The sequence below is a fragment of the Saccostrea echinata genome, unplaced genomic scaffold (assembly GCF_033153115.1).
Source record: "Saccostrea echinata isolate AGI-Se365-2 ecotype Australia unplaced genomic scaffold, CSIRO_AGI_Sech_v1 ptg000034l, whole genome shotgun sequence".
Classification (NCBI taxonomy): Eukaryota; Metazoa; Mollusca; class Bivalvia; order Ostreida; family Ostreidae; genus Saccostrea; species Saccostrea echinata.
In genome coordinates this window covers 1,897,546-1,911,692 of record NW_026889783.1, presented here as the reverse complement: position 1 = coordinate 1,911,692, position 14,147 = coordinate 1,897,546, and the positions used below count along the sequence as shown (strand labels likewise).

The following is a 14,147-nucleotide window of genomic DNA, read 5'->3' as shown; positions in this document are numbered from 1 at the left end:
CACCAAAAACTACCAAGAATGGCAGTATTAAGTCAAATTATTTAATATTTCTTTTCAAAAAATTGCAAATATCAGGTGATCTTTAAGAAAACAAATGATAAATGAAAGATGGGGTGGATATTTGTATATGTTAATCATTACATTTTTACTCATAAAATCTGTCACTGATGAAGCCACAGAGAGGGATGACCTCTTTTAAATGTCTTATATGAAGATTAAAATTCAACCATATATGTTATATTGCTGTCTAAATGAATGATTTGTGACATGTAATGCTAAATATCAATGTCATACCTTTCATGTTCAGGGATGAATAGGAAACTTGATTTTTTTATAAGCATGTCCCAAAACAAGTGCAAGATGGGTAGGCAGAGACTGTCAAAAGCAGAAAACAGATGTATGAAAATTAGTTGAATGAACATTAAAAACTGTTTCATCAAACACCTTTGCAATCTGTTTCACTGTGACTTACGACCTTAAATTTATTTTCATTTCCATGTTCTTCATATTGTGCAATCTGACACCTTGTTTATTCTGACACAAAATTTGTGTTCACTGTATGTATATTGAAACCATGACAGTTAAGTTTATTATACTCCCTGCTTGAAAAGCGGGGGTTGTAAAATGATGGGGGTGTCTGTCTGTCCATTTGTCTGTCCGTCCATCCATCCATTATGCATTGGGGTACACATCTCTTTTCCCAACTCCTCTTATACCACTGATAAAATTTAATGAGACTTTCACAGAATCTTTTTTACATAGTGCCATTGTGCACCTCCTACTTTACTTTTTGATTGGACACATATATTGGGTTTCCAATAGCACAACATAGAACACTGTCATTCTTTCTATAATATTGAGGGAATCCATCATTAATCTGCAACTCCTCCTATACCACAGAATAAAATTTAATGAAACTTTCACAGAATCTTTATTACATAGTGCCATTGTGCATCTCCTATTTTACTTTTTGATCAGACACTTATATCAGGCTCCCATAGCAAAACAAAGACACTGTCATTCTTTCTTTCATATTGAGGGGTACCCATCTCTTCTGCAACTCCTCCTATATCACTGAATAAAATTTAATGAGACATTCACAGAATCTTTATTATTTAGTGCATCTTTTATTTTATTTTTTGATTGTACATATATTTCGGTTTTCCAACAGCACAACATAGAACACTGCCATTTTTTCTATGATATTGAGGGGTCATCTCTTATCCCCAATTCCTTCTATACCACTGAAAAAAATTTAATGATACTTTCACAGAATAATTGTTATGTAGTGCTATAATGCACCTCCTATTTAACTCTTTGATCAGACACTTATATCGAGTCTCCTATAGCAAAACATTGGACTTAGCCATCATAAACATATGGGAGGTGGGGGGGGGGGGGTATCATTTGTGAGCTCAGTGCTCACAGTACCTCTAGTTTTACTTTGGAAAGGGAGTCTATGTTAAAAAAGAGAGGGAAATTTATCAGAAGAGAATTTTTCCCAATCACATACAACAGGATTTTATTTAAAACACAAGTAGGCCTAAGGAGGAAAGCTTGACTGTATATATGATAGACTTTAACATATTGATGTTTACAGTGATAGACTTTAACATATTGATGTTTACAGATATTGATGAGTGTGCAGATCCTAAGTCAAACAACTGTGTTCAGAGTTGTAGTAACACTGTAGGGGGATACCAGTGCCAATGCTGGGAGGGCTATAAAGAGAAAAATGGACAGTGTAGGCTTACATACACTACAGATCTGGGTAAGGGAAAATCTGACAATCTTCTGTAGCTATTTTTAGTCCTGGAACACAAGGTTATTGATAACTTGGATCTGTGTTGTTTTTTCTTTTTTCTTTTACCTCTTACAACAGTTAATGGTTATTGTATTGACCATGTTACTTACAGAAACCAAGTTCACAACCTTTGTGGTGTCAATAAAGATCAGATCACAAGAATGGCAAGAGAATCTGTTAAACCCTAGCTCTGATATTTATAGACAGGTGGCAGCACAGGTCACAGGAAATGTGAGTAATAAACAGTAAGGAAGTCACATGATTCTGTTCTACTTAAATGTGAAGAAGATTGATGCAATAAAAGATATGATTTTGTTTAAATTTTCATAGCTTTAAAAATGGCTTTGTTCATTCCTTAGGTATCCCAGGAATTAACTTCAGCAGGAATTCAGTTTAGAGAAATCCAGGTGGTGGGATTCAGGTATAAACCTATAATGAAGTGATATCTCTAATAACAAATTTCTGAATCCATATAAGTCAAAATGTATGAACATATGATATGTATATGAGTTATCTAAAGTGTAAAATATGGTATTTAATTAATCCTTCATATATATATATATATGATACATATGATCAATCATATCGTATCCTTCTATAAAGGACTTTTTATGTTACTGAATGTGGCTCAAATTTTCAGAGCAGAGAATTCTGAAGACAGGTAAAAATTGTGGTTTACCAGCATTCTGCATGATACCTGAAAAAATCTGACTTCAATAGAATTTACAAAGATACTGGAGAGTGTATTACGCTTAATGCTATATATAGCCATATATTGGTAGATAATTTTGTAGGCATTTCTCAAATTTCAATAAGTATTCCAAATGAAAATGGTGAAAATTTAGTGGATTGTAGCATTATATGGCACACAAAGTCCCCTTCCAATAGTCCTACAGATTGGAAAAGATAACATGTGTATCAACTCTAACATTCATTTCACACTCATAGCAATGGTTGCTGCACCATAATGGTGAAAAAGCAGATTTGAATAACTAGTTTTTTAATATGTGAAAAAGCTTTATATACTGACATTTTCTATATTTAGGAAGGGGAGTATTATAGCAGACATACTGGTACTGCAGAATGTCAAGGTCAAATCCTTACCAGCAATGGAGATCCTAGAAAAAGCTGTACAAAGTGGGAATCTGGGAGGACTCCTTGTGGAGCCCTCATTCTTTATCACCAAAGATGGAGGTATGTCTCTAAAAAATCCATGTAGAAAAACCTAGAAAAGAATTTTAAAAAAACCTACTGTGGTATAAGAAGATGGGAAATTATAATTTTCATAACACCCACAGAGTACTGAGGACATTTGGATCATTTATTCACTACTTTTCCTTTTCTCTCTTGGAACCACATTAGGATGCCACAAAAGGAGGAATTATTTGATTTTCCAAATAAATTTTGAAGAGAATCCAAAACATGCTACATTTGATATGAAAAAAAAAAAAATGAGACAACCATCTTATTATTAATGGTTATGTTATAGTGGGCTACATCAAGGGAATCAAAATGTACAAACCAGACAACTACATGATCCTGGGGAACCATGTGACAGTTTCCTGTCTGGTGTCTGCTGTATCCATGGATGGAGCTCTACAGATACGCTGGAGAATTAACGGTAGACTCGTGAAGCCGCTGGCCAGTTCCCGAATTCAGACAACACAGATCAACAGAGACAGTTATGACCCCACTCTGTACACCAGTAACCTGATCATTAATGGAATAAAAAAGGTGGACACAGGTAAAATAAAAAAATATTATCAAAAGGTGGGCTCCAGAAATTATGTCCATTCAAGTGTTTAATTGACAGAATTATTGGGAGAGTTATGAAGGCATCCATAAACATCTGACAATAGAGTGTTAATTCCTGTAAAGCAGGATTTGATGTTTTGTTCTTGTTTGCATTTTTTATATTTCCATATGTTTGTTCATGTCTCTGCCTGTCTGATTAATTCTGAAAAGGAAGAATTTTTGATGTTTGATAAATTACATATGAAAGACAGTTATAGGTACAATTGTCATGTATTAACTTTGATGAACCTGGTGTTTTATGTTTCAGAGGGAAAAGTTGAATGTGTTGCAGTTGTCGGTAAGGTCTCACTAAGTAACGACACCACGTTAAATATTTACACTGTGAATATGACGGCGCCACAGTCCGCGGTGCTGAGAGGGAGCCTTGCCCACATCACATGTACAATCACCCCCACCCCTCCTGCCAATGACGTCCTGACCCTCGTGTGGTGTCAGAATGGGGGGACATTATCCTCCTCCACACATAGTAGGTTCTTCATAATGAAAACATGATATACATTATGAGATAAGAATAATTTACAAGCCTTGTTTTACCTTTTAAAGGTAAAGATCTTTTATACTGGGTACTTAATTAAAACTATGTGAAGAAACCTTTGTAAAAAATCAGGTTATAGCCAATTTTTTGGTTTATTAAAGATTAATGTATACAGGGAAAATTTTGCCCCCATTTTATTTTCACCCCGTTCACCCTACTCACAGGTGGGTGAATTTAAACCAGGGTGAATTCAAAGAACACAGTATAATTTCTTAAACAGAACTGTGACTGGGTGAATTTAAAATGGGGCAATTTGTTTGCAAGTGTGAATGGGCAAAAATAACATGGGGCGAAAAAAAAAAACCCTGTATAGAGTATTCATATCGAAAAATAGGCATTTGGTGTAAGAAAGTTATTCAATTAATTTTGAGACAGCCCGTCACATGACCACGTCTATTAGTTAACCATCAGTCAATGCCTTAAAAGAAACTGTGTGTCTAGCGTCTTGGTCGAATCTATGCTAAAGAATGGAGTGCAGAAATTGCTTTGATCAAAAGGCACACAGAAATAAAAGATATCTGTGAAGCATTTTGAAATTTGTAATCTTTTGAAATTCATAACATGCATACAAACTACATTGTACTTTTATACATATGTCAATAGGATTACACTTGTTCTTTTCCTTAACCAAAAAAATTGTAGTTCCAGAAATGGCTGAGTAGTTATGATTGGAATAATGTTAGAATGTTTACTTCTGGAAATGACAGATTAATTCAGACCCTGTTAAATTCAGGCAATGTCCATCAGCTATAAATCTAATACAGTACTTTGATTCAGTCAGTTATAATATACTTCAAGTACATTGTACCATTTTGTTGTCTGTTGTTAGATGAGTACCAGATCTCAGCAGATTCTCCCTACTCAGAGACCATAAATATTGTGTCAGCTCAGCATTCCGAGACTTACAGCTGTGGTGTGAGATACGCAAAGTCTGAGGACAGGACGTGCTCTCAAACTGTTCAGCTCAATGTGTATAACTCAGGTAAGGCTGTCTGTATCAGTGTATAACTCAGGTAATGCTGTCTGTATCAGTGTATAGCTCAGGTAAGACTGTTTGTATCAGTGTATAACTCAAGTAAAGCTTCTATATCAGTGTATAACTCAGGTAAGGCTGTATCAGTGTATAACTCAGGTAAGACTGTATAAGTGTATAACTCAGGTAAGGCTGTATCAGTGTATAATTCAGGTAAGGCTGTATCAGTGTATAACTCAGGTAAGGCTGTATCAGTGTATAACTCAGGTAAGGCTGTATCAGTGTATAACTCAGGTAAGACTGTCTGTATCAGTGTATAACTCAGGTAAGACTGTCTGTATCAGTGTATAACTCAGGTAAGACTGTCTGTATTAGTGCAGAATTCAGATAAGGCTGACTGGTATCCTCCAGAATGAAAATGATCCAACTTGATCACTATGTTCAAATCTATGGTAACAGGAGGTTGACAGTCCATCTCAATGTTTGTCAGGTGAGAACTTGTACCACTGCTCTGCAGCTCAGTTCAGAGATATTGTAAGAGACATGCCTTTGGTTTCATATCAGTCATAACTCAACATGTACAATTCATGTTAGATGGTCCTATTTCGGGTTAGATATGGTGGTCTTATTCATCTTGAACACATCATTTGACCTAGTCTGGTTTAATGGGTTAGACATTGGTACATACAGCTCTGTTGATAGTCCAGTTCCCCATGCACTCTCAAAATTAGATAAAGTCTGATTAAATGTGTACAGTTCAGGTAGGATGGTTAGACTCGGTGTGTGCAAGTCCAATTCCATATGAAATCTCTGAATCAGAATGGTCTACCGAGATGAAATTTGATTTGTATAAATCAGGTGAGAATGTATCACATGCAGGTAAGGAGGTAGTATCAAACTCCACCTGTCCAGTTCCAGTACACTAGTACTATAGTCCAATAGGTAAAGCTCAGGAGAAAATGGTTCAAGCTCAGGTAAAATCTTCCAACTCTATAAGACTCAGTGTAACTGCACAGAATCTGGTATAAAACATGCACAGCTCAATTACTGTTGATTAACTTTTAAAAGTTGATATTGTAAATTGTTTATTTTCTAATCCCCTTGAAAAAAAAAAAATGATGGATACATAATCATGGCCAATCATAGAAGTGCTAACATGGCTCTAATTTTTACAATTCAGCTAATTTGATGTGTCCTCAGGAGGAGTTAGATGGAATAGTATGGGAAGCAGTTTATGCTACGTTGTCTGACTACAAGCCCTGCCCTGAAGGATACATAGGTCAGTACTTATGTACTTAAGAGTAAAAATTTATGTAACATTTTCATTTTTAGTTTTTGTCTAGTAATCTTTATAATTTAAAGCATGATATGTCTGTGAAATTCAAGTAGAATTGAAATATTACTAAACTAGGTATGATGGAGCGACGGTGTGGAGCTGATGGACAGTGGGAGGATCCGGATGTTTCCATGTGTATAAAGAGCAGTCTAGTCAGCATCTTTGTGGAGGCAAGTTAGGACTTATATTGAAAAAAAAACAACATACTTATATGCTCTTTTAAAAAAAAATTACTTACCTTTTTGAAACTTTATTTTTTCTACAGTAGATATTAGGAAAATATTATTTAAACTTAATGTCTATAATTAATTACTAAAATATACATACCTGTAATAAAAATGCTCTAACAGTTTTTTAACAATGCCAGATAAGTAATTTTTTTGCATTTAAAAGAAAATAATTCCTAATTAGCTGTTGAATTATTGTTTGATAATTAGCTCACCTCGACGAAGTCGAGATGAGCTTATGCTATACCCCCGGCATCGGCGTCCCGGTTAAAGTTTTAGGAGCAAGTCCATTCCCAAGTAACTATAAGCCCTACCTGGACCAAACTTGCATGGATGATGCATCTAGGGATGGACACTACCACACTTGCTTCGGATGCTGGATCTGACCTAGATTTTCCAGTTGAGTGACCAGGTTAAAGTTTTTGGAGCAGGTCCATTCCCAAGTAACTATAAGCTCTACCTTGAACAAACTTGCATGGATGATGCATCTAGGGATGAACACTACCACACTTGCTTCGGATGCTGGATTCGACCTAGATTTTCCACATGAGTGAATTTTAGCCATATTTTAACCAATACCATGGATGATGTAGCTAGGCATGGTCACTTCCAGACTTGCTTTGGATTCTGAATCTGACCTACATTTTCCAGATGAGTGACCAGGATAATTTTTTTGGAGTAGCTATATAACATTATGGCCTGTTATGATTAAACATGAATAGATGGTGCATCTAAGGATGAAAACTTCCAGACTTACTTTGGATGTTGGAACTGACCAAAATTTTCTTGATTAGTAAACAGGATAAACTTTTTTTGAACAGGTTTATTTCCAAGTAACTATAAGTCATACTTAAACCAAACTTGCATGGACTTTGATCTTGGGATGTACACTAAATAAAAAAAAATATGATGTGAAATTTGCCTTACTTAAAGATAACATTCGTCGAGGTGAGCTTCATAATCTTTGATTACTTACGTTTTTACTTCTAGAATTCTTTTTAAAAATCTGTTTTATTATTAGCAGATATTTTAAAAACAATTTGTAAGTATTAAATCTGTAAAATACCGAATCATCTTTACCTCTATAGTGCACTGCTCATAAAGGGAAATAACTCATAGATTCCCAAACTTAAAATAACCTACAACAATCTCAAAAATTCTGTAATTATATCAACCAACAGGTGACCCAGGTAAGGGACGGTTATGACACAAACAACATCACTGGTGTCCTGAAGGACTTCTCCGAGGAAACTGCCAGGATCACCAGTGATAAGAACATAACGTCAGGTGACCTATCTACCAGTGTTGACATTATCACCAAGGTAGCTGCAATCTCCGCGGGCAGGGATGACCTAGTTACTGAGTCAGATACACAGGTCAGGGCCTGACATGCTGCTAAGAATCTTTAAAATTGTCTTGCAATAATTTTTGTTTCTATAATGATTAAAATATCTTTCCTCTGTAACTTACATTTAAACAAAAAAAAAAAGATTATTTTCATTTGGGTATAATTACTTATTGTTATTGTTTTTCTTGCAGGAATTCCTGCTCTCTGTAAATAATGTTCTCAAGGAAGACATCAAGCCTGTATGGGACAATTTACAAATCAAGGTGAGAAATTCTTAGCAGAGTTTACTGAAATTTTACTGTTCACATTCAAGAGTTATCTTTCTTTAGCTGCACAGACTTTAGAGTAACTGAATACTTTACAGAGAGGTACAAACAAAGCTGCAGAACTAATGGATGCAGTGCATGAGTTTGGAAACAGCATTACAAAGAGACTCCCCCGGGGAGAGACAAAAACTCTAGCCCAGCAGAACATAGGTAATTACCCTCCCATTATCTTCCCACTCTGTCACCCAGAACTGCTGCCCTGTGTTAGATGTCTATGAGGTGCTGTTTTAGTATCACAATAATAAAATAAAGTTATCAAAAGATGATTTTCCTGTATCAAAAAAAGAGAAGATATTCTGATATTGATTTTGAGATATCAAAAAAATGACATCAAAAAATCTTTTTTTGATATCAAAAAACAAATGATTCATCTCAAGATTTTTTTTTATATTAGAAAATACCTATAAAATACCAAACTGGTGCCTTGTAGATATCATCTAGAACAAGTTTTTTAAAACATTTTTTTTCTCTAATTGTATCTATGCTTTTTAATTGAGAGGAGATAAATCTTGTCAGTGTACATACTTATTAATGCAAAGACATATATATATTGCAAATTATAGTATACATGTACATACAATGTTCATTAAGGAATGAATTTAATAGCTACCAAATTTGCACTATAACCAGGGTCTTATGCTTTATAAACTGTAGCTTTTAAATTCATTCCTTATTTTTAATTATAGTCATTTAGTTTAGAATATGTCAATTACCCTTGGAAAATGACTTCATATTGTCAAAAAAAAAAGTTAAATTTAACAATGTATTTATTTATTGGAACTAATTTAGTACAGAATAATTTTTTTTTTTTTTTACATTTTAAGGGACTATAAGTCATGCAGGTATGCATACAAATTGAATAAAGCTCAAAAAAACTTTATTTCACAGCTAAACATATGATATCAGAAATTATTTTGTAATCTTTTTTTCTCAAACAGTTACATGTAGTCATTGTCAGATCATATTTGCAATTGGTGGTTGGGGCTTTCAACTCACTTCAGCATCTCCATGATATCTAGTATGTTCAAGAAACTGAAGTTCAACTGTTTTTTTTTTTTTTTGCAGTTGTTGAGTATAAAAAGTCAGCAGTAGAAGATATTACTTTCCCTGCATCCAAACTCAACCCCAACACAGAGTTTAAGGGAATTATAGAGCTGAAGGAAGGTACACTGAGGAAAATTGTGTCAGGTGAGGACAAATAAGGATAAACCGTTCCAGAAATAATTCAGGGTGAGATCAAAGATTAAACTTGTTTAAACTTTTGTTTAATCATCAGTAGTAGTACATCAATGTACTGTAGATGACTGTACTAAGCACAGTTTTTTTCAGAGTATCTAAACCCTTCACAAGCAAATGTTCTGTAGTATAAAGAAATTCATGTGTATATCTGTAAAAGAACAGAAATTTTTTTCCAGTTTATTATGTTTATATCCCCCTCCCCTCTCCCACTCAATGCTACCTTGTATTATGTCCAAGATATTGAGTTGTCTTTCCTTTTATGTATTTGCATCCCATTTAAAATTAGCACAATTTCATAGAAAGAGTTCAAGATATTCCTATAATCACGCTTCATAATGGTATACACATTTCTGGAACATTTCAACTCTTTCAACATTTTCTGACCTTTCCATATGAACCTTACCCAACATTTTCTGACCTTTCCATATGAACCTTACCCAACATTTTCTGACCTTTCCATATGAACCTTACCCAACATTTTTGGCTTTTATGTTTGGCTTATTTACTTTACAAATAATAAACACATTTAGTGAAGCAGTCTGTGGACCTTGACCTATGCAGTAAGCTAACATTTTCTTAATTTGTATTATACTTATCTATAGAATACCCTTATTCAAATACATTCAACTTCTATGAAAATGAATTTTAGTAAGAGCATTCAACATTTCCAGAATGTTGTGACCTTGATATATATTTAATTTCCTTCTTTGAGCTTAACACTCATCTTTTCATATATTGTCTAAGATTGCTTTAAGAATGACATCATTAATGGCCATATCTCAGTGAGAACATTTAATAGTTCCAAAAATATTCTAATCTTGAAATTTTCTTTGACCTTGACCCTACATTGTTTTATTTGAAGGATTACTTCATATAACTTCTTATATGTTAGTCTATGACTTTGACCTCACTGTGTTTTCTTTTCAGCTTGATTTTTGAGTATTGAAAAGATTCATTCACATTATATGTCTTTTAGACAGATATATCTTACAAATTCTTGAAGAATTTGTTCTAGTTCAATTCTAAAAGTTTGATCATGACCATGATTTTCCCTTGGCCATAGCCCCAGAAGTCTTGATTTTCACTTAATGGCCATAGTCCCAGAAGTCTTGATTTTCAACGCAGTTGTGATATAAATTGTGGCATTCATGTCTTATGGACATACAGTGTATTACTAATGAAGTAAATGTAGATTGTTGATGGAGTAAATGATTTAACAGACATAGAACAAAGCTCTGACATTTTAGAGTTCCTAATGTACAGATGTATAAGTGTTCTTTTTTGTGACAGTAGTTTCATTTAAGGGAGTCAACAAGGTTTTTTTGTGTGTAAAAACTACAATAGGAAAACTCTTTACTTTTATACCATGTTTACCCTACACTGACTTCAGTCTACATGCAAAGTTGCAGGGAAATCTATCATGTGGGTATTTTTAGGGACCATCTCAAAGTAAAGTTACATTTACTATAGGATTGTGGTGAAATGCTTTTTTTTTCATAGCAAAATATAAAAATACTACAGTAGACTTTTTGATCAGTTTATAATATATGGTGAGTGATACTAAGTTATACATTATATGTAAGAAACACAAAGTTCTACTGTATGTTTTCCAGAGGAGGCATCTCAAGATATCAAATTTTATGAATTTTTCCTATTTTGAAGGAATGCACAAAAAAAGAGGACAGTTGCAATGAATTTGAACAAAAATAGCAAAAAGTAATAGCAATATATTCAAATTTCAGTGTTCAAAATTTCAATAGCATATATTCAATACTTTTTCTTTTACATCACATTTTTATGAGACCTCTTATAGATCTTTAGTTTGATCATTACATTACTAACACACTTAGATTACATTCATCTACTTATCAGTAGAAAAATCATTTAAAAAATTAAATCTTTAAAAAAGTAATTAATCTTTTTTATCTGTAAATTCTTAATTCTGTTAAATTTGATAAATTATGTTAAATTATGTAACAAAAATTGCTTTAAAAGTGTAAATACACTTTATTCACTAAATTGCTTTGTTTTTGTGTAATTGAAGCCAAGTTGTCCCCCTTAGGATAAGTGCTACATAATTTTTTTTAAATTTAATTTTATTTATTTATTTATTTATTTTGGCAGAAAATGACACAGTTGACTATGCAGCAACATATTACAAAACATTATCAGATCTGTTCCCAAAGAAAGCCTCTCAAAACAGGTGTGTATTATAGACTTAGTACTGAATTCTGCATTAAAGCTTTCTCAATCTCTGTGGAGACTTGTACTACTCCTAAGTTCATCCTTGTCTCTAAAAGTCTGTCAAAATTCCACAAGGTGTACATACATCACAGTACAATACTTGATCTCTCCATTCTAGTTTAACCCACATTAGTTTCATTGTGAATGTACTATGCAAGAGAGGATTCCAATCATACGGGTCAATAGTAGCAAATAATTTACATATGATAAACACCTGATAAATAGAAGGGCAGGAAAATGTTGGTGTGAACTAAAACTGTCGGTGTGATTGATGGGTTGTCTGCCCATTTCACAGATCATTAGCCCTAAACAGAATCTTTTATCAGTCTGTATTGTTCAGGGCCATACCACTGCTTAATAAGAACATGCTTGCTAAGTGTTATTCCACTTTTTTTCCTCTTTAATCTAATGAACTTAGAGAAATAGTCATTAGGATTCAAACTGCTAATAACAAATTTATTGCATAAATGGGGAATATCAATTATTGATACATGACTAGGAACATATGAGTGATTTTGCAAGTCTTACTAGAGCGACTGTCATTTTTGAAGTGTTATAACATCATTTTTTGTATGGGGGAAATGTTAGGCTTTACCAAGCCTATTCTACAGGGACTTAATGTACAAAACATCACTCTGTCAACAGAGGACTCTAGGGATCAGCTCTTATATTAAGATTCGAGGATCAGTCATTATTTTTAGATGTAGAAATATGTTTCAGCATCAAAATATAATTGATAAATTTCACATGTTAAAGTATTGTTACAGTAGTAGTATTATTACTTAAAGAGGAAATTTAGCAAAATACCCAAATATATTTTCCTGAAAGCATGTGGTTGTTTTTTCTCCAAACTGAATTGTCTACATAATCTTTTTGGTTGCCTACATTTTAACAAGTTCAAGGAGATATTAACAAAGAGATATGAACATAATTTTTTATTACCAGTATAACAAAATTAATTTGATTTTAATGCATATTGGTTCAAGTTTTTTTTTTTTGTACATGTAAATTCAATATTTAATGGCTGCATATACATCATACTATACATTACTATGATATGTAACTTCTATTTAGTAAGCAAGGTTACCATGGTGATAATAATGTCTGATGTACCCACGATGCCTTTTTAATTATGAATGTCATGGAATACAATTATTGCTACTAACATATTACCACAGAAGGTTTCTACAATGAAACAAAAAAATTACATCAAATCAGAAAAGTAAAATGATTTCTAAATAAGGGATTACACAATGCTCAGCATGTTTTGTGCAGATCTTGTGAAGACATCCCAAAACTAGTCAAAACTACGACCACACAGAATGGAATGGAATTGTTTTTGTATAATGACAATTATAGCAGAAAGGCTCTAATCTTGGTGTCGTCATAATTACCTTATTAGGTTAATCAGATTTGAAGGATTTCACGTGGCAGAAACACAAGTCATGTTAACTCCAGCCTATACCACAGTAAACTTGATTTATGATTAGAAAAAAATCAAATATTGATTGATTGATTGTTGTCAGTTTTACATCCATTGTAAAATTATTCTTGTTATTGATATAAAAGAAATGATTTACAAATACTGGTAATCAAATGATAGGTAAACATTTAATGAAAATTAATAAATATTCCCTTTTTCTAAGAATTAAAGGACACATGTATTATTTTTAAATATAAGCAACATCTTTACAGAAAAAGGAAAAGAAGAAAATTGAAGAAGCATGTTCATAAAGTGCTTAAAAAGATTGCTTTCTTTATTTTTAGCAACTTGATCAATACAGACATCATTGCATTTTCCCTTGCCACTGGAGAAACAGAGAAGTTAGATCCACCTCTAAAACTTGAGTTTTTACTACAAAAGGTATTTGTCATTTCATAAACCATGTTTATCTCAGGAGAAATTATATCAATAACCAAAGTTTTTGATGTGAAGACCATAAGATTTTAGTAATTTTCTAAATAAAATATTAATATACAGTTGAACTTCTGTATCTCGAACACGGATATCTCGAATACCATGGATATGTCCAAGTGATTTGAAAACCCCAATCGCTTATTCATGAAGTATTTTACCCTAGGTATCTCGAACCCTTGAATATCTCGGAAGAATTTTCTCAGTCCTATCTGGTTCCAGATAACGAGGTTTGACTGTATATTTGGGATAGCAATTTGTAACTGGTTAACCGATAACTTAGTTGGAACAGTGGTAATCAATTAGAAAATCTGTAATCGGTTAGTTAAATTAGAATTATGTATTCAAATTTAAAACAGCAAAATCATTTACAGGTGTGTTTGTG

At 33.2% G+C, this 14,147-nt stretch overlaps 1 protein-coding gene across 1 annotated transcript in view; it reads left to right on the top strand.

Annotated features, from left to right (window-relative positions):
* Window positions 1–14,147, top strand: part of LOC133199682 (fibrillin-1-like) — a 49,961-nt gene that overhangs the window by 15,704 nt on the left and 20,110 nt on the right. The window contains exons 10-25 of the mRNA XM_061335556.1: window positions 1,631–1,771; window positions 1,917–2,035; window positions 2,164–2,225; window positions 2,445–2,465; window positions 2,850–2,998; window positions 3,294–3,548; window positions 3,867–4,085; window positions 4,984–5,136; window positions 6,308–6,406; window positions 6,539–6,633; window positions 7,872–8,066; window positions 8,230–8,301; window positions 8,403–8,514; window positions 9,430–9,552; window positions 11,728–11,806; window positions 13,615–13,711. Coding sequence (XP_061191540.1) covers window positions 1,631–1,771; window positions 1,917–2,035; window positions 2,164–2,225; window positions 2,445–2,465; window positions 2,850–2,998; window positions 3,294–3,548; window positions 3,867–4,085; window positions 4,984–5,136; window positions 6,308–6,406; window positions 6,539–6,633; window positions 7,872–8,066; window positions 8,230–8,301; window positions 8,403–8,514; window positions 9,430–9,552; window positions 11,728–11,806; window positions 13,615–13,711 — 1,991 coding nt within the window. The remainder of the gene's footprint in view (window positions 1–1,630; window positions 1,772–1,916; window positions 2,036–2,163; window positions 2,226–2,444; window positions 2,466–2,849; window positions 2,999–3,293; window positions 3,549–3,866; window positions 4,086–4,983; window positions 5,137–6,307; window positions 6,407–6,538; window positions 6,634–7,871; window positions 8,067–8,229; window positions 8,302–8,402; window positions 8,515–9,429; window positions 9,553–11,727; window positions 11,807–13,614; window positions 13,712–14,147) is intronic.